We start from the raw sequence: 18,761 nt of genomic DNA on the forward strand, positions 1-18,761 counted from the left end.
AGTTCCTGAAGCCAAACTGGTCATTGCTTTAATTTAGACTATGATAATCTTAAATGAGAAAAAATATTTTAATTTTGGAGTTAAAAAAATAAAAAAAAAAAGTGGAAAGAAAGAGAAAAAGTGAAAACAAAAAAGACTACTTAATTTTTTTTTTGTTTTGTTGACTAGTTTGAAAAAGTCTACATCTATTTCTAGTTACCATGACATTCGTCATATGCACCAACTAATCAGAAGGGGTCGTCTGCTATCAAATATGATACATGACACCTAACTTAATGGTGTCAATGGTCAGTAACAATGAATGATTAAACCGAACATTTTTCAAAAATATAAATATTAATTTGACCAAAAATTAAGACAAGAACTAATTGAAATAAAATTTAATAGTACTTAAAGACCAATCATTATTTTAACCGATAAAGTTTTGGCCTAAGTATTGATATTTAATGAGAAATAGTTATAAAAAGTATAATGTTACGACTAAAATAACTTAGAAGGAAAATAAGTAATTAGCTTGGAATAAAAATTAGGAATTCTTTAAATAATTTGTCGCAAAATTAAGATAATTTTCCTTGTAATTTTTGTTGCAAAATTATGTGCTTCTTATAGTGACCAAAATGTTGGTCAGTACTTTCTAAAACTTCCTTCGAATCCTATTAGGAGACTATTTAAAGGAAAAGAGGGGGCCAATGAAGGCATCATCTTTAGAAGACATCATCTTTTGAAGGAGGCGATAGAAGATAGTCAAGAGACTAGGAGATTAAGGTTTGGCTTCAATAGAGTTTTTCCTTACGCTATTTCTCTTTTACTATTGATTCTAAACCTTATTTTGTTTCGTTTTGGCTTATAATAAGAACGCGATTGTATTATTTTATGTGGCTAATTATTTAACTTTGAATGTTAGTTTAAATATGTCTAGTTAAAATTCCTTATGAAAAAGTTGATATAATTTAAAATTATATGTAGGTTTAGTTTAATCATCAATTATATTTGCCTTTTGCTTTTCTCTTTTATGTTCCTTGCAGTTAATGGATATTTGATCTTATAATGGAATATATTTAGTATATATGATATTAAACTCGGGAAGGTTAGCATATATGTGACCTAAGAATTATAACTAAGAAGTGCATTGAATCGGGAGACTAACGTAACCTTGAAAATCAATAACTGAACGAAAGTTAATGGATGATTAATTAATTAATTAATTGAATAATAATATTCGTTAGTTTAATACATTATTATGCTCAATATTCGGAGAGGGAGTGAAAAAATAATAGGATTCCACAATTTAGAATCATGATTTAGAGAAAATTATCATTGTGATTAATTAAATAATCACGACTAGTTTTTTTGACTGGACCCCACCACCTTATCGTTGGATTAAGATCAACATTGATGGCGCTCTTCGGGGAAGCATCGATGGAATTTGTGCGGGTGTCATTGGTCGAGATAGTAACGGTCAGTGGCTTGGGGGCCACATCAGGAACATTAACACCTGCACCGTTCTCTAAGCCGAACTCTGGGGTGCTCTAGATGGTTTTGAGCTGGCTTGGAATTTAGGGTCGCATCATGTGATATTGAAAACGGATAATGCACTTGTTGTTCAACTTTTGAATTGTGCCCTCAACAAGGAGCAGATCCTCATCAACACGATTTCTCACATAGTGTTGGTTATTCAGTCTTGGCTAACGAAAGATTAGCACGTTATGATCCAACATGTTTATCGTGATGGGAATCGTTGTGCTAACCTCCTAGCTAACCTAGCCTTCACTTTTTTCCTCCGATCCTACTATTTGCAGCAACTGCCTACTGAGCTTCTGAGTTTTCTTTAGGAGGACTTTACTGGAGTTTCTTGGCCTAAAATGTGTACTCTTTAGTTGTCTCTTTTGTTTTTTTTTCTCCCTTATATCCTGAAAAATTAAGTTACTTATTTAGCGACCTATTTCCAGTTTTATAATTAAGTTTGCCTTTAATTAAAGAAGTAAAGTCACTTTTAACTTATATTTTCTAGGTGAAAATACTTCATTAAAGTTGTAGGCATTGATAGGTTTAATGCATATTTACAACATATAAAATATCTAGTGAAAGTGATATTTTATTATGTATTTAAAGGTAAATCACTAAATTAGTTCATGAAATTTCTCTCTTATTATATTTTAGTTCTTAATGTTCTTTTTTCCGTCATAATTTGATGTTTAATTTTTTTTATTTGTTTCAAACACTCAGTTTCTTTCTATTTCCTAAAAGAAAAACATAAAATAGTTAGAACGTGTTTTAATATTTTAAAATAATGACTCAAAAAAATAATTTTGACTAATTAATTAATTAATAAATTAACCACAATAAAAAATATGTATAAAATTATTACTAATTTATTAATATATTAATTTAATTAATTAGTTAAAATCATTTTTGAGTTTTTTTTAAAGTATCCAAACATAATTTAACTACTTTAACTATTTCTGTTAAAAAGTAAAAAAAAAAAAACTGAAAGTTTGAAATAAACATACAATGTCACTAAATTTTTTTAATAAAAACAAATATTACATACTAAATTATAACAAGTATCAAATAATTAATTTGGTAATTTACCATCTATTTTATTAATTTAACAACTAGTGTGTTTGCTATTGTAACTTCTATTGCACCTTCCTACTTTTTATTATTTAACTTGAAATCTCAAAGATTGATTTAGTACTTGATTCTACTTTCAATAATATCAGTAATAATTCTAAATTTTCAAAACACAAAATTCACAAATAAAATTATTTTCTGAAGTTTTATCCGTAATCACGATTATGACATGTTCGCATTAGTAAAAATCAATTAATAGGGTCATTTTATAAACAAGTTTATGTCTTACTCAGACCATTCTAATCTCTTTTGTTTTAACCTTATGCCCAATTTACAAGTCCAAAAGACCAACCCAATAAATCTTATTTCCATTACATTTGCCCTTATCTCCTATCAGAGCCCAACCCAGCCCTTAAACACAAAATCAGCAAAATCCTAACTTTCAAAACTCTCTCTCTAGATCCAATGCAGAAACCAAGCAAATTCCTAGTGGTGGCCTTTGATAGACGATCGAAGAGGAAAGTATGAAGCTTTTCATCTCTCTGTCTCTTCATGTAATACAGAGCCATGCAGCTCTGGCTTTTGATTTCTGATCAAATGCAGAAACCATGCTAATTAGGCATTTGATTCATACTAGAGTAAGTACTGCATAATTTAGGATTTTGAAACTCTGATTCTGCCTAGTATAAAATCAATAGGACCTTCTTATTTGGACATTCTTTAAAGTGCATTTTGGTGTTCTTCTTGCAAGACTGCTTTCTCCTTCTCTCTCTCCAATTGAAAACTTTGGAGCACTATGAACGAAGAACAAGTTTCTCTGCTTCTCAAATCCGCAGCTCTCTTTCCCCCTCCTCATGGTAATTACCCTTCCATTCCTTTTCCCATAATTCACTATTTTCAAAATTCAAAGTCTTACGCATTGGTTTTGCCAATACTTTTTTGCAGGAGTGAAGCTATCATACGGTACAGCAGGTTTTAGGGCGGACGCCTCGCTCCTCCAATCAGCAGTGTTTAGAGTGGGAATCCTGGCAGCCCTTCGATCCTTCAAAACCCAATCTGTCATTGGGTTGATGATCACCGCATCTCACAACAAAGTCACTGATAACGGTGTCAAAGTCGCTGACCCAAATGGTGGCATGCTTTCGCAGGACTGGGAACCCTTTGCCGATAAGCTCGTGAATGCCTCCACCCCTCAACTTCTCGTCTCGGTTAGTCATACATTCAATATATTTACGCGCATATAACATAAAGATATGAATATGCATTTTTTAATGCTGTTAAAATGGTTGTTGGTGGGAAAATGCATATTTGATGCATGTTGTACCATGACCAATTTCTCTCTTTTAAAGTTTAAAAAAAGGTAAGATTTTGTCCTACAAATAGAAAGGCATCATCTCCTACTTCATGATGTAGGATAAGAAAATCTTCAATATATTTCTACACTTTTATCTCAAAAAAAAGCAGGATAAGAAAATCTTGTTATTACTTTTTATGCAGAAATATCTTCTATCCTACATTGATTCAGAGGTTCATGTGGATATATCACTTTTCTCCACTGGAGAAAATTTGTTTTCTTGGAATGGACAAATTTTGGCTTGTCTTACTCCAACTTTGATCATATATTAGTGCTGCGTGTTGCAACCTGGTTCCTTGACAACCCAGTTATAGATTTGCAGTTAAGAATATATTGCCCTAATACATTTTGTTAATTGAGGACTAAGTTGGTGTAGAAAAGATTTCTCATCTTATTTTGGTGGAGTTGAGAAAATGTTCTTCCTTTCAGGAGGCGTTTGTTGTGGTACAACATTTTGTATCAGGTAAGGCACTTTCTTTTAAGGCTAGTGTTTTATTGAGCCCAAGTGAGTAATAATCTTTTAAGGGTATTGTCCTACAAAAGGGGCATCACTTGGGGTGGAAGATAACCTCTCTTTTCTTATAATTAAGAATATTTGATATAGGAAAAATTAGACTTAACTTGCCTTCTTATGAATGTAGAGTCAAGACCTCGACATCACACATAGGATTTCTTCGATATTGCACTTATAGTCTTAAGTATCACACTTAAGGATATAATTGTATCATACAACCATAAAATTGAGAAAATTCTCCAAGTATTTTATTTAATGACTAAATTATGTTAAAAGTGAGATTATAAGGATATTTATATTTCTTTCTTATTAATTCTTTCTTATTACTTTTCCTTTAGATTTGGCTTGCGCCATCATTGACGCATAGGTCTCCCCCAGCTCGGATGTCTGTGATACCACCTTGTCAGAAGCCTTGCTCATGACTTTTGACTTGAGAGGAAAAAAGAGAGAAAGCAGAGAAAGAAAATAAATTTTATTAAAGTAATTCGTTTTATATTTTGATAATTTACATTCGTTTATGAAGGGACTATTTATAAGCTACAACTGATGAAGGCGAACGGCAAAGGAGGCGGAAACCACCTGGACGTTGTGGCGAGAGCAGCAGGAAAGGGATTTTGGTGTGAACAGTTACCATAATCCGTTCATGTGAAAGGACTATTTTACTTCCCCTCTCCTTGTGGATTAATTTCCTTTTCTATCCTTCCTTCTGTAGTAGACCGCTGAAGGTGGCTTCTTGACAAATATACTCTTGTATTACTATGTCATCTTTTGCTGTGTTGATTAATGGAGAATCTTTTTTCTTTAAGATGTTAAGAAGTCTGCGATAGGGAGATCTACTGTCTCCTCTATTGTTTATTATCGTTATGGAAGCATTGAATAGATTGTTAGAGAAGGCTAAGGAGTTGGAATTGCTGAGAGTAGTGGTGGTGGGAAGATGTGAACAACAGGTGGAGGTTTTTCATCTCTTCTTCGCTGATATCACTTTGATTTTTTGATGTAATAATAACTGAGGAAAAACCTAATGATGAACAGGAGGTCCTTGTGACCAACGAAGGGCAGAAAAGGTTAAACTACAATGAGCTTCCTGGACATATTCGTAAGTGTTCTTGGACAGAAAGTGATCAAGCTGAATCCACCCATGTACAGACCCAAGGTAATAAATTAGGATTAAATGAATCTAAACCTCGGCCTAAGAAAAGGCAGAATCAGAGAAGATGGAAAATCAGAAAGTTATTCGACCTTACAACTAAGGAAAGACTCGGGTCATGAATTCTGGCTCAAGAGGAAGCCCAAAATGTGATGTGGGTACGGATACCCATGGCATATACGTGTGTGGGCCTTTACACGAGCGAGCCATGGAGACTGCACGTGCAGGCCCCTCACCAGCACGGCCAAGCATGCAGGATGTGTGAGCAGTAGCGCCCGCACGCCCCACAACACAAACACTAACTTGCAAGAAGTGACTATCATGCACAACAACTGTGCATGTGCGGACAAGTAGCTCCACATGCCCTAGCACGCACGAGCATGTGCACGGACCTCGGCAGGCATGCGCGCGAGATGCGCATGTGCGCAGGAGGCCAAACGCTCGCCCAACACCTCGCGCGCATCCGAAGGAGCGCCGTGTGGCAAGTTCACGCGACTCACGCCACCCACTCGCACGACCCGAACACTGCCCATGCGTGCCCAGCTAGCTGCCTGTGCAGCTAGACTTTTCTAAGTCCTTCTGGACTAGTTGTCTTCCTTTTCCAAGTGCTAAAAGTTTTCCAATTTTAAGGGACTTTCCATGTGATTTAAATGCTAAATTGGAGGAGAAATTCTAGACAACTTTGAAGTCAAAGAAAGATAAAGATAGTTGAAGATTTGGATAACAAGAAAATATTATTTTATTAATTATTTTAGTTGTTTTGATTACTTTAAATTATCTTAAGATAAGATTTCCTTATTTTAATATTTTTGTATTTGTTTTCTAATTAGATTAAGTCTTATAGTTTGGGTAGGAATTGTAAATCCGATTCTGATTAGAATTAGTAAATAAAAGCCTCGTTGCTATAGTTTAAACGCTTATTCTGATAGGAATTCTAAATCCTATACAAAGGCTTAAGTTCTTACTTTGTAAACACAACTTTTGAGAATTGATAAAATTAAGATTTGTGTTTTCTTTAAAAATTAGCTTTGACTAATTTTCTTAACGTCTTCAAGTTCTTTGAAATTAGAAAGCTTTCTGAAATCTTGTTGAGCTGAGAAGTTGAGATCGAGTTATCGGATAAGTAGTGACGTATTTCTTTTCCTCTTTTTAATTTTCCTATTGTTTGTTTTTGCATACCATATATGTGGGTGTAGATTCAAGTAGGGGAATTTATTTAGGTGGTTAAGTTTCTAATTACATGTTTTGCTGAGGTTCCAGGAGTCAAAATGATCCTCCCCATATCCTCCCGCGTCATTTTTTGTCAACCAAAGGAGAGGATGATATTAAACTTAAGGTATATTCTCTTGTGCTTTCAAGCTATATCGAGACTGATTAATCTAAAAAAAATCAGAAATGGTAAGAATCGACGATAAGAGGCAGGAGTATGACTTATTAGGGGTATTGGCGTGCAAAACTATAGATCTTCCGATCAAGTATCTTGGCCTCCCATTGGGGCCCAAATATAAAGATGAGGTCTTAGAAACCAGTGATTAAGATTTTTGGAAGAAGTTTAATAGGGTGGAAGATAATTTTTTTTTCTAGGGATAGAAGGTTAACACTAATAAAAAACACGTGGACTAATCTCCCTATTTATTATTTGTTTACTTTGACAATACCGGTGAAGATAGCAAAAAAATTAGAAGCAATTCAATATCGTTTTCTTTGGGGTGATGAAGAGGGGAGAAAGAGATTGTCAGGATATTAAGAGTAAAAAGAAGAGATAAATAATGAAAGGAATAAATTAATTTTTTGCAAGTATCAATTAGGGTTAGGGTTAGAGTTAATATTTTGAATTTACTTTACAGCAACCATCGCTACATTGTTTCCGGTCGTGATAGTGGTTGCTTTAATTGCTTATAGTTTATAAAAAGCTTGATCTTTACGTTATAGAAAAAGAAGGAAAAAAAATAAAACTATTTCTCAGATTTTCCTCTCTATTTCTCTCTCTTTCTTTTTCAAGATCAGACAGTCATGTCAAAGGTTTATGACAAGGTGGTATCAGAGATGAAGAATCCAAAAGTGATCACCGTGAAGTAGATCGACCTGAAACTCACTGTGTTTGTGGAAGAATCGCGGCGGCAGTTCAACATGATCCCGGATATGCTCCATGGCAGATCCGCCAACTGGATCGGAGAAAGCTTGGCACGTCTGGTGGAGGCATTCCCGGAAAATCCAAGACCGATGGCTTAAGGGCCTGCACTTGACGGCCAGCCGACCCCTCTTTTGCGTGATGAGGAAGAAGAAAAGATTTGGGGTTCAGATAAAAAAATAAATCCTAAAACTGGTTCAGTTATTGAACCGGGTCCAACAACACAGACCGAACTAGATTCGCTAACTTATCTTATTCGAATCGGTCCAACCAATATTTTGAACCGAACCAGTTCACTTGTTCCCTTTCTCTTTCTTTCTCAAGCAATAGCGGCCAGGAATGAACACCCTAGAGGTCTCTCCCTCATCTGCCTTGGCCAACAAGCCAGAAAGAGTTACCTCCCAAACGCTCTGCTCGGGTTCCACTTTAACTCACGCAAGATCAAGATGGAAACCAGCAGGTCTCTCGTTCTCCAGATGGGTTTTGATATGGAAAGGAAAAGCAGAAGAAGAAGAGGTGGAAGAAGAAGACGTTACTGCAGTAACGCGATTACAACGCCTGACAACGACTGCGTCGATGGTGTGGAGGGGTCAATCTGTGAAAATTTGTTTTCCAACAGGGCGGAAGCAGTAGAAAGCTGCTCTAAAAATATTTATATATATATACATCTATATATAATAATAGAAAAATGATTTTATGGGATACAAGCAGTAGAAAACTGCTTCAAAAGAAGAAAAAAAGATATATACATATATAGTAATTAACACATATATATAAAAAAATTGCTTTAAAAAAATATATATCTCTATGTAGTAGTTAGTTGTAATAATAATAATGATGATGATAATAAGGTATATTTTAACCTTGGGGATAAGGTTGATGTTGAAGGAGAGGATATTGTCAGAATATTAAGAGTAAAAAAAAGTACAAATAATAAAATGGGTAAATTAGTCTTTTGTAAATATCAATTAGGGTTAGAATTAGAGTTAATGTTTTGAATTTACTTCATAACAACAACAGCTGCATCGATTCCGGCCGTGATAATAACTGTTTTAATTGCTTATAGTTTATAAAAAACTCTATTTTTATGTTATAAAAAAGGAAGGAAAAAGAATAAAATTATTTCTCAGATTTTCCTCTCTATTTCTCTTCTATTTCTCTCTTCTCTCTCTCTTTTTTTCTCAAGATTAAACAGCATGCTAAAAGCTTCTGACAGAGATATCATCTAATGAAGTGGGAGGAGGTGAAGTTACCTTTGGAACAAGGGGGGATTGGGACTAAGATCCTTCATTGAGGTGAATATTAACTCTTCAAGAAAAATGAGTTTGAAGGTATATGAGGGAAGATGATAGGTTGTGGAAGAGAGTTGGTGATGCTCATTGGGGGATTATTGATAGAAGAGAGACTATGAGAGACGTGACTAGATTGCATGGGATGGGGTTATGGAGGAAGATAAACATGGGAAGACAAATTTCAGGAATGTATCATTGGAAGGTAGGCAAGGGAATAGAATTTTATTTTGGTTGGATGAGTTGGTTGGCAGAGGAAGTCTTAAGTTTTAATTCCCGCAGATATTTGCCATTGCACAATTGAAAAATATCTTTGTTGAGGATGCATACAGAGAGGGGAATGGAAACAGGGAGTGGATAGTGAATACTAACAAGAATCTTAATGATTAAGAGATTGAAAAATATGAAGTGTTATCATTTCTGCTGTCCATAGTGCATGTTAATGACAATAGGGACCAGATTGTTTAGAAATTGAAGAAGAATGAGAAGTTTAAATTTTTTTATAATAACCTAGTGGGAAGAGATGTAGAAGAGGTAAAATAATGGTGAACAGTTATTATTTGTGCAAGAAGACTGCAGAGTCTTGCAATCATATTCTCCTTTGATGTGTGGTGGTATACGACCTATGGATAGTGGTTTATGGTTTGTTAATGATAAACTAGGTTATGGCGGGATTGGTGAAGGATGAGATCTGGGCTTGAGAAGGGATATGTAAAAAAAAAATTGTAATGCTTATTTCTTGGCTATTTTTTGGATGATTTGAAAAGAGAGAAATAGTAGAAGTTTTGAGGGGATAGAAAGTGAGATGTTTAAAATTAGGGTTAGATGATTACACTATTTTAGCTCTCTATTGTTTATGACATTTATAAGTTAAAGGATTTTGAGAATGTCATAAATATATTAACAAAGTTGTAAATATCTTGTAAATGAGTGATACCCTATTGGTGCCTTTATTTTAATACACCTTGTATGCTTTTTGTTTCAAAAAAAAAATTTCCATTTGATAACATTTATCATATAAGTAATATCCTTGAAGAGAATGTAGAGTCCAAATAACATCCTCGTAAAGTTTATAGGTCACAAAAGCTTGTAACTTTGCAGAATGTTGATTGATTTTAATTTTCTCTACAATTTTGTATAAAACATATCGTAAATCACTATTTGTAATTGAATCACCTACCTGTAACTAAAAGAACTCTACTTACATTTTAACTTCATCAAATGCTCCTCTAAAACTAAACACACTTTACCCAATATCAATTTGTAAAAGTGAATAACGAAAAAAACTCGAGCCAATTCATCTCAAAAAGTGAAAGAGCACGTTTAAAAACCTTAAGAATCGTTTTGAAAAATACAAAAAATGGGTCTGGAGTGGCTGAACGAAACAAGACGAACCAAATTGGCCAAATCTGTTTGAACAGGTCAACAGTGTGTCAGAAAACCCAAGGACAAACACATGGGACACCCATGCGCCCGCTTTCAATGTTCCTCTGACAGTGGATATTATGTGAAGGAATCATCTAAAGGAGTGATGTCAGATCCAGTGTCGATGTTACTGCAGGTTGTTGGGAAGGATGGATTCCAGTAAAGCAGCTGCAAGGGTAACTTCAAACTGAGAGTAGAGCACTTTCTTGTTTCTGTGGTGCTGAAACTTGGTGGAGCAGCCGATCGGACCCCTTTGAGACCAATGGCAGGGGCAGTGTTGACCACCTCCTGCTGGTGGCTAGCGATTGTGTTGGCTGACAGTTTTTTTTTTCTCCTGCCTGTTGTTGCTGACGGCTGTTTTAGTCCTTAAGATTTTTTATTGGTTTTTTTTCGGGGAGGGGGGTAGAAGTAGGATTTTATTTTATGAAATTAGAATAAGTTAACAAGGACAGCATGATGAGTCAAGTTTAGGCTTTCATATTAATTGATGTAGGCCAAAGAGAGCTTCAATACAAATTCAGAGAATTTTTATTGAGAAAACTAGGAGATCTTGGATCTCAATAATCAAAACATTATCTCAATGTATGAATATAACCATCAATACTCTTTAATTAAATAGAAAAATAAATTAAATAGAAAAGATTAGGAAAATAAGAAATCTAGGAAATAGGAAAATAAATCTTTCTATTTTCCTTTATTATAAAACTTTCCAAAAGTTATAAAATCTTCCTATTTCTTTTAGTTAAGTTCTCAAAACATTTATATTTCTTTATTGGTTCTGACTCATCTTCTATTATTGGAATTTGCTAATTTTAGAAGTTCCCTATTTTGCATCAATTATATTACAAATTCATATGCAAGTAAACAATTTTGGAACAAATTTGTTCCACCAAAAAGAAAGAACAATTTTGTTTCTTTCTTTTTCTTGGTTTTTTACTGTTATGTTCCTCAAATTTTTGGTACCAAATATAGGACAAAACACTTTTAATGAACTTGGGAATGTCATAAGAATTTCAAAATTCTATGAGCATGACTATTTGCATTCATAAATGTTTGTGAACTGAGTACTATTTTGGTCCAAACAGTTGATTGTAGAATTCATAAAGAAGGAAAACATTCAATTAGTGGGAAAGCTGTCAGCAGAGGTATGGTTGGGGAGAGACACAAGGCCTAGTGGAGAATCTCTCATTGAAGCTGCAAAAGAGGTATAGAAGTCTTTATTTTTTCTTTCTATTTTTCTCATATTTCCTTGAGGGTAGACACTATATTAATCCCTCCAAATATTGTTTGAATAAAAAAAATGAAAATAATTGATTGGTCAAATAAAATAATTACAAGACAAATAATTGATTAATTGAGCTTAGCCCATGTTTAAATGGGATTAAATAAATAAAAGTTTGGACCCAATTATTTTGATAGGTTTTTCTTATGTTAGACATGGGCCTATTAAGTAAATTAGTCTTTAAATTGTGGGCCTGCAAGTGGATCCATATCAGCACCTAACTGATTCTAGCATTTTAAGTAAGCTCTAGCCATTGAGCTATTTCTACAAATGGAAGTCTTCTACTCAAGTAAAGGAGAATGCAGAAAGGGTTGCAGGGAAAGAACAAGAACAAGATTCCTCTTTCAAGCTTTCCTTCCAAGCCACAATAAGAGCAAGCTTGATCATCTTTAAAACCTCTCAAGCCGAGAGAAAGTGCAAGCCTCATTTTTTCAATTCCTATCTCAAAGCAAGAGTAGCCTTGTCCTCCTAACTCATCCTCCTAAGACTTAAGGCAAACAAGAGATCTCAATCATTCAAGCAAGCAATCAATCAAATTCTTGGTTGCAATCAAGCCATTGAAGCAATTAAATCTAGGTTTGCTATAAAATACTCCTCCGAGAAGCAGAAAAGCCATTATATCAATTGTAGAAAAACATCAAGTTTCCAGGTCTTCTCCATGGATCTAGACAAGTCTTCCTTCAAAGACATTCAGAGATGATCATCAACCAAGAAAAGAAACACAAAGTTTTTTACTGTTCTTCAATGGTTGTCTTCCCACCAAATTCATCTCCTTAGAAATTAAGCAAATTTGCCCTTGGATGCTGTATCCATTATAAAGACATCTAGATTTCAAGCCTTTTTGGGTTCTAAATTATTCTCTCGCAAAGACATCAAACTCGATAAAAGATCAAGAATTACCAAGTCGTTAACTGTTGCTTCACGGATTGCTTCTCAACAAATTCACCGTCTTTAGCATAGAGCAATTTCTTCCCAGGTTAAGAACAAACTAAAGGAGATCGAATCATAAGAACAAAAAAAAAAAATTATTTTAAAAAAGGGAACAGAAACTATGTTTTTTCCCTTCTTTTTATATAAGAACGTTCTTATGATTCAATCTCCTTGAATTTGTTCTTAACCTGGTGAAGAATAGATATATTGACTATTTTGTAACATTAGTTTTGTTTGTTTATCTCACACGCGATTCTAATTCATTGCCTTTTGTTGTCCATTTGAAGGGAATTAACTCGATTATTGGAGCAGCTGTACTTGACTTTGGAGTTTTAACCACTCCACAACTACATTGGATGATTCGTGCTAGAAATAAAGGATGGAAAGCAACTGAACAGAATTACTTTGAGCAGCTTTCAAGTTCATTCAGGTTTGTTTGCACCATAAATGTTCTTAACAGTAAATCTTATTTGCAATGATAGTATCTTTGCTGAAGGTTTTATATGATTGTTCAGGTGTTTGATGGATTTGACTCCAAATGGAATTAAGGTAAATGAGGAGGATGATAAACTGATTGTGGATGGTGCTAATGGTGTGGGTGGAGAGAAACTTGAGATTTTAAACAACATGTTGAATAATTTAGCTATTGAGGTTCGTAATTGTGGAAATGATGGAGGGATACTGAATGAAGGAGTCGGTGCTGATTATGTGCAGAAAGAAAAGGTGATTCCGCGTGGATTTGGGTCCAAAGATGTTGGGAAAAGGTCAGCAATCCTTTCACTATGTTTCATTTGTTTTTATCTTTTTTCCGGACTCAATGCCTTCACCATGTAAATTAATCAGGCATGTCAGTTGGATGTTACGGGCCCACCTTGTGGGTTGGTATTTAGGGGTAGGCAGCCGGTTTAGGAAGAAGCAGGAAATAATTTTCAGTTTAATATTTCTAAACTTTCTTTTTGTTTTTGTTAAAGAGGGGGTAAATTAGGTTAAATAGTATAAAGGTAATTTACATCTTCACTAATTTATTGTAATTAATTGTTTATTATTATTTTTTTCTTTCTAAAAACTTATATATATAAAGTTATAATATTCAATAAAATACACATTAAACTATTTTTAACGTAATATTAGAATTTTAGGTTAAGAAATCCTAAATCCCATACAAACTCTATTCAACTTTTATTGTCGAAATAAGAAAACCCTAGAGAGGCCAACCTTCATTGTCAACCACCACAACCCTAGTTGCCAACCACCACAGACCAACCACCCCCACCACAAGCTGACATCGTAGTCGGCCATCTCCATCAAGATTAGCCTTCATTGCCCAATCTAGTTTGCAGCAACTGCCGTTCACAACTCTCTTGGTGGCCTTCAACATGACTAGACGTGAGCGAACCAGATGAGCCACACCACTAGTTGTGACATTGCTCTTTGTTGCGACCAGACGCGACTCACAACCACGACACTATCTTCGAACCCTACGATTCGCACCACCAGTCGCGACACTGCTCTATTGTGACCCAACGCGAAACTAGAACGCTAGAAACACTTGTGGCGTCTGTCCAGAACCCTATCTCTCTGTCAAACCCAGCTTGTGCCTTCTGTCTAGAACCCTAGCCTATTAGAATCTTAACCCACGGAGATGAGCATGGATATGAACATAGGCTAAGTAACCAAAGACTTTGAGTGGAAGGGTGTTTAGAACATGAGATTTAGGGAAAGTTTGTAAGAGGAGGTTATAAGGTGATTGGAAATGTAGGATACGGGAATACATTCTGTTTATTAAGTATGTAGATGTGAGTATTATCTCTTTCCAAAGATATTTAGGAACATGAGTGGTAAACATGATTGATCGAGAAACCTTAAGAATATATCTGTTTTTTCTTTTTGCTATGCCATCTTGCTGAGGGGTATTGACACGAGATTTGGTGGATAATGCCTTGTTCAGTAAAGTATTTTCCGAAAGTGGTTTCAAAATACTCACATGTGTTATCAGATTTCAACACTTGTATCGTGGTATGAAATTGAGTTTGAATCATAGTATTAAATTTCTGAAATATGGATTCAACTTCAGATTTTCTCTCATGAGGAATACCCAGGTAATTCTAGTATGGTCATCAATGAAGAATACAAACCACTTAGTTCCGGTAATGTTAGTGACCCTGAAGGTCCCCATACATCACTGTGAATTAATGCAAATGGTTTTGAGAATTTGTATGATAGATTAGGAAAGGAACCTCGAATATGTTTAGAGAATTGACACATTTCACATTGAAATGAAAGTGAATTTTTATTCTTGATCAAATTTCAGGTATTAGAAATTTGGGTGTCCTAGTCAATAATGCCACAACATGATATCATGATCATTATTTGAATGACTTACAAAAACAGAATTTGCATATACTGCATTATGAATTTGTCTTCTAGAGGCGTCAGCTTAAAGAAGGTACAGCCCCGAATTCATCCTAGCATTACCAATCGTCCTCTCCGAATTCAAGTCTTGAAATTCACACAAGTTTGAGACAAATTTAGTAATACAAATTAGGTCTCCAGAAAATTCGCTAACAGATAAGAGATTACAGTCGAAGTTTGGGACATATAGAACTGAATGGAGGGTCAAATACGGTGATAAAACTATATAACCCATTTCTGCCACTTTAGAAATTGATCCGTCGGCAATTTTTAGAGTGAGTCTCTCTTTACATGGACTATATTGCTGAAACAGTGACACATCACCTGTCATGTGGTCAGATGCCCTGGAGTTTACAATCCACATTTGTCTTTTTATGGAGTAAGCTGACAAACCAAGTAGAGTTTTACCTTTGTGTGCTACCGATGCATTACCAAGGTGATTCTTCTGATAGAACATCCTTTGAAGAGCTTCCATTTGCTCTGGACTAAATGAGCTGCTTTCCACAACAAATAGTGGTGTGTCTTCAGCAGTCGCATGGTTTCCTTGGTGGTCGTTGAGGGTTTCAAATTTTGAGGATTTTCTGTCACCAGGTTTTCCATGGAGTTTCCAGCACTTCTCGCATAGGTGGCCTGGTTTCTTGCAGTTGTCACACCATGGACGTCCTCTCTTCCCACGGGAATCATGCATTCGGGTTGTAAGTGCAGAAGCATTTTCGATCATGTGGGTTTTTTGTGTATCTCCCATTATCACTTTCTTTCGGCTTTCTTCTCGAAGAATATCGAAGAACACTTCTCAGACGCTCGGTAATGGTTTAATTCCTAATACTCGTCCTCGCACCTCATCCAGATTCTTGTTTAATCCCATTAGAAACTTGAAGATTCTTTTCTACTCAATAATCAATTTGAAGACTTTGGCATCTTCAGGACAACTCCAACGATATTCTTCAAACACTGCCAGTTTCGAGTGAGAGTTATAAAATTGAGTTACAATTAAATCACCTTGTCGCAGGTCATGAAGGGTGGATTCAATCTTGAAGATGGCCGAAGTATTGTCCTTGCTGGAATAGAATTCCTGAGAAGCTTCCCAGATTTCGTGTGCGATTTCATAGAGTAAAAAGTTCTCCCCAATTTCGAGTATCACGGAATTCACTAACCACGACATAACCATGTTGTTTTCAATTTTCCATGTTCGATCATTCGGATCATTGGCTGGTGGTGGTACGATTTCGCTGATGAGGTATTCATCTCGGCCTTTTCCCCAAATAAACAACAACACTGATGACGACCACTGGAGATAGTTGTTGCCGTTTAATTTGTGTTCGGTAATGAATGACGAAGACTGTTCAACCAGTCCATGGTTGATGGGTCCAGGAAGATAGGAACCCAAGGAAACCTCGGGTGGAGAAGACGGTAGCTCACACGTGGCCATCTGTAATTTTGGCTCAGTTGGAATGATGCTTTGGATCAGAGTCACTTTGATACCATGAAAATTATGAGAATGGAAAAATTCTCTTCTTATCTTATTATTCTCATCATGAGGTGCTTATTTATAAATAGGAAATACAACTAATTCCTAACAACTTTATGGGAGTATGGGATAACAATATTTGGTTATGAGCATCCTCTTAAACCACTTGGTGGTTTTCCTACAACAAGCAAATAGAAATGAAACAAACTCCTTTTATGATTTTCTACACTTAATTTACAATATCTAAATGTATATATATATAGGAGAAAATTAGAAAGTTTTAATAGAAAACTAAATACAAAATTAATCTCATAAAAGGAAAAAGTATCCTAGTTATGAACGTTATCTATTCTTCTCTATAAGTTTGTATAGAAATATGACTTCTACAAGAAGTCGGATTCCTACTGTAGATTACTTCTTCAAATATATTTACTTCATCCTCTTTCTCGACGCTATACTGCAGTAAATGCTGCTTGGTCATTCTCTAATCATAATTTCAAATTGCATGGCTTGTGGAGACCTTGGGAAGTGATTGGGACATCAATTTCAATATTAATTTTTGACTGAATTGTTTCACTTGAGTGGACGAGACCCTGCTTTTCTTTAGCTTACTCATCTGCAAAGTGATGGTCAAACAGAAGTATTCAATTGTACTGAAATACATTCCACTGTTTTATCAGCAAACAGCCTCAGAAATGGGTGGATTGGTTTCCATGGGCGAAGTATTACAATCAAAATGCAGGTTTCTGTTTGGTCTGCATTCGTTCCCTTTGCTATTTTGACATCTTCATTATTCTCCAGGCCTTGCAGAGGTGGAAGTAGTGGATTGTGAATTGAAAACTCGAAGAGGCTTTTGTTTTATTTGCAGAGTCATCCACTTCAGGTTTAATATGCTATAAAGATGCAATACGAGGCTATCGTCATGAGGTTACTTTCAGCTATTGATGATATGGTACTATGAGACTTCATCGTTACCATTATATGTCCTTAGCCACTCAACAGGAACTGAAGCTTTCACCAAAGTTCTATGGTCTTCTCAAAACTTTGGAACTGGCTTTTAAGCTGGAAAATCTACCAGACACATGCTTCCCATTTTCTATGTCGCACCTTTTAAACCTTTTCATGTTGGAGTTTCTGTTGAACCATGTTTTCCTTCTATTCATCAAGTGACAGCCTTGCCCACTCTATAGCTAGTGTTAGACAAATGGATTCATGATGGTCAGCCTGAAATCTTCATTCATTGGGTTCTCTTTGTTGCCTACTGAAGCTTCTTAGGATCTCTCTCTTCTATGAGTTCCATTATCCATGTTTTGTGCTTGAGGAAAAGCACATATCGAGGGAGGGAGTGATATATCAGGGCAAAGCTGTTTGGTTTGGTATATAGGCAATAGGCTGCAGGTTCAGAATATTTAGTTCTTCCATTTGATTCTTTCAAACCTTCCACTTTGTTTTATTATTTCTGTAACTGATTTTGTTAATCTATTTTTTCAATAAGCTCCTAGCTTTTTAGAAGGACAGTTAGATCTCTGTAATATGATTTCCTGGGTATGGTAATATTGTTCAAGAAAGTTGTTATGGAGAAGTTGTTGCCCTGATAAAAAGACCAGGACTGATATGAATAAATCTTTGGGCAGAAAATTCAGAAACTTCTTTTGTTCTTTAATTTTATGAGATTCAAGGTTATCTATAGCAGGCCACTATTAGTAACTCACAATAGGTCGTAAAAGAAGAAACTTTCACAAGAATTCAAGTTCCTCTTTAGCTTTGTATTGATCACTCACAAGCTGTAATAACTCACAAGTTGTACTCTTATGATTTTCTAATTCCTAAATTAAATTGTTTTCAATATGAATCCTGACATCTATCAAAAGAATCAAATCAATGGAAGTATGGCATACTTTGATAAGAAAGAAAATCAAGTAAATTTTTTGGCATTTTGAACAACTGATTGATTAGTTGACATATGATCCAAATCCGAGGGGGTTGATGATAACTTGGGCTTTATTTCAAAATGCAGGTTATCAAAACAATATGCACAGATTTGATGGATTTCTTGCTTAACACACCTGTTTTATGAGGATGTTTAATAAGTTTTATCTCAATAAAAGGTTGATATTTTTTCTGGCAGTAATCAATTGATGAGTTTAGTAAAGCAATGAGCACTATGGGAGTTATTTATTACTGATTGTAACTTTAGTTCCAAAAAAAAAAAATTTGCTGATTGTATCTGATACA

At 35.1% G+C, this 18,761-nt stretch overlaps 1 protein-coding gene across 4 annotated transcripts in view; it reads left to right on the forward strand.

Moving 5' to 3' along the window:
* Positions 1-2,970: 2,970 nt before the first annotated feature.
* The window catches only part of DRT101 (phosphoglucosamine mutase-like protein), a 30,446-nt gene continuing 14,655 nt past the window's right edge, over positions 2,971-18,761 (forward strand). Inside the window, exons 1-7 of one of the 4 annotated variants that reach the window (XM_088220125.1) lie at positions 2,971-3,212; positions 3,326-3,431; positions 3,520-3,782; positions 11,520-11,639; positions 12,934-13,076; positions 13,162-13,195; positions 13,361-13,410. In XM_088220125.1, coding sequence (XP_088076251.1) covers positions 3,371-3,431; positions 3,520-3,782; positions 11,520-11,639; positions 12,934-13,076; positions 13,162-13,195; positions 13,361-13,410 — 671 coding nt within the window. In that variant the 5' untranslated portion in view covers positions 2,971-3,212; positions 3,326-3,370. Of the gene's footprint in view, positions 3,213-3,325; positions 3,432-3,519; positions 3,783-4,357; positions 4,392-11,519; positions 11,640-12,933; positions 13,077-13,161; positions 13,411-18,761 lie in introns of those variants that run through there. The other 3 variants (XR_015819161.1, XM_022044461.2, XM_022044463.2) reach the window with 3 other exon arrangements.

This window comes from Carica papaya, chromosome 1, assembly GCF_054855325.1.
Source record: "Carica papaya isolate Zhongbai chromosome 1, ASM5485532v1, whole genome shotgun sequence".
Lineage (NCBI taxonomy): Eukaryota > Viridiplantae > Streptophyta > Magnoliopsida > Brassicales > Caricaceae > Carica > Carica papaya.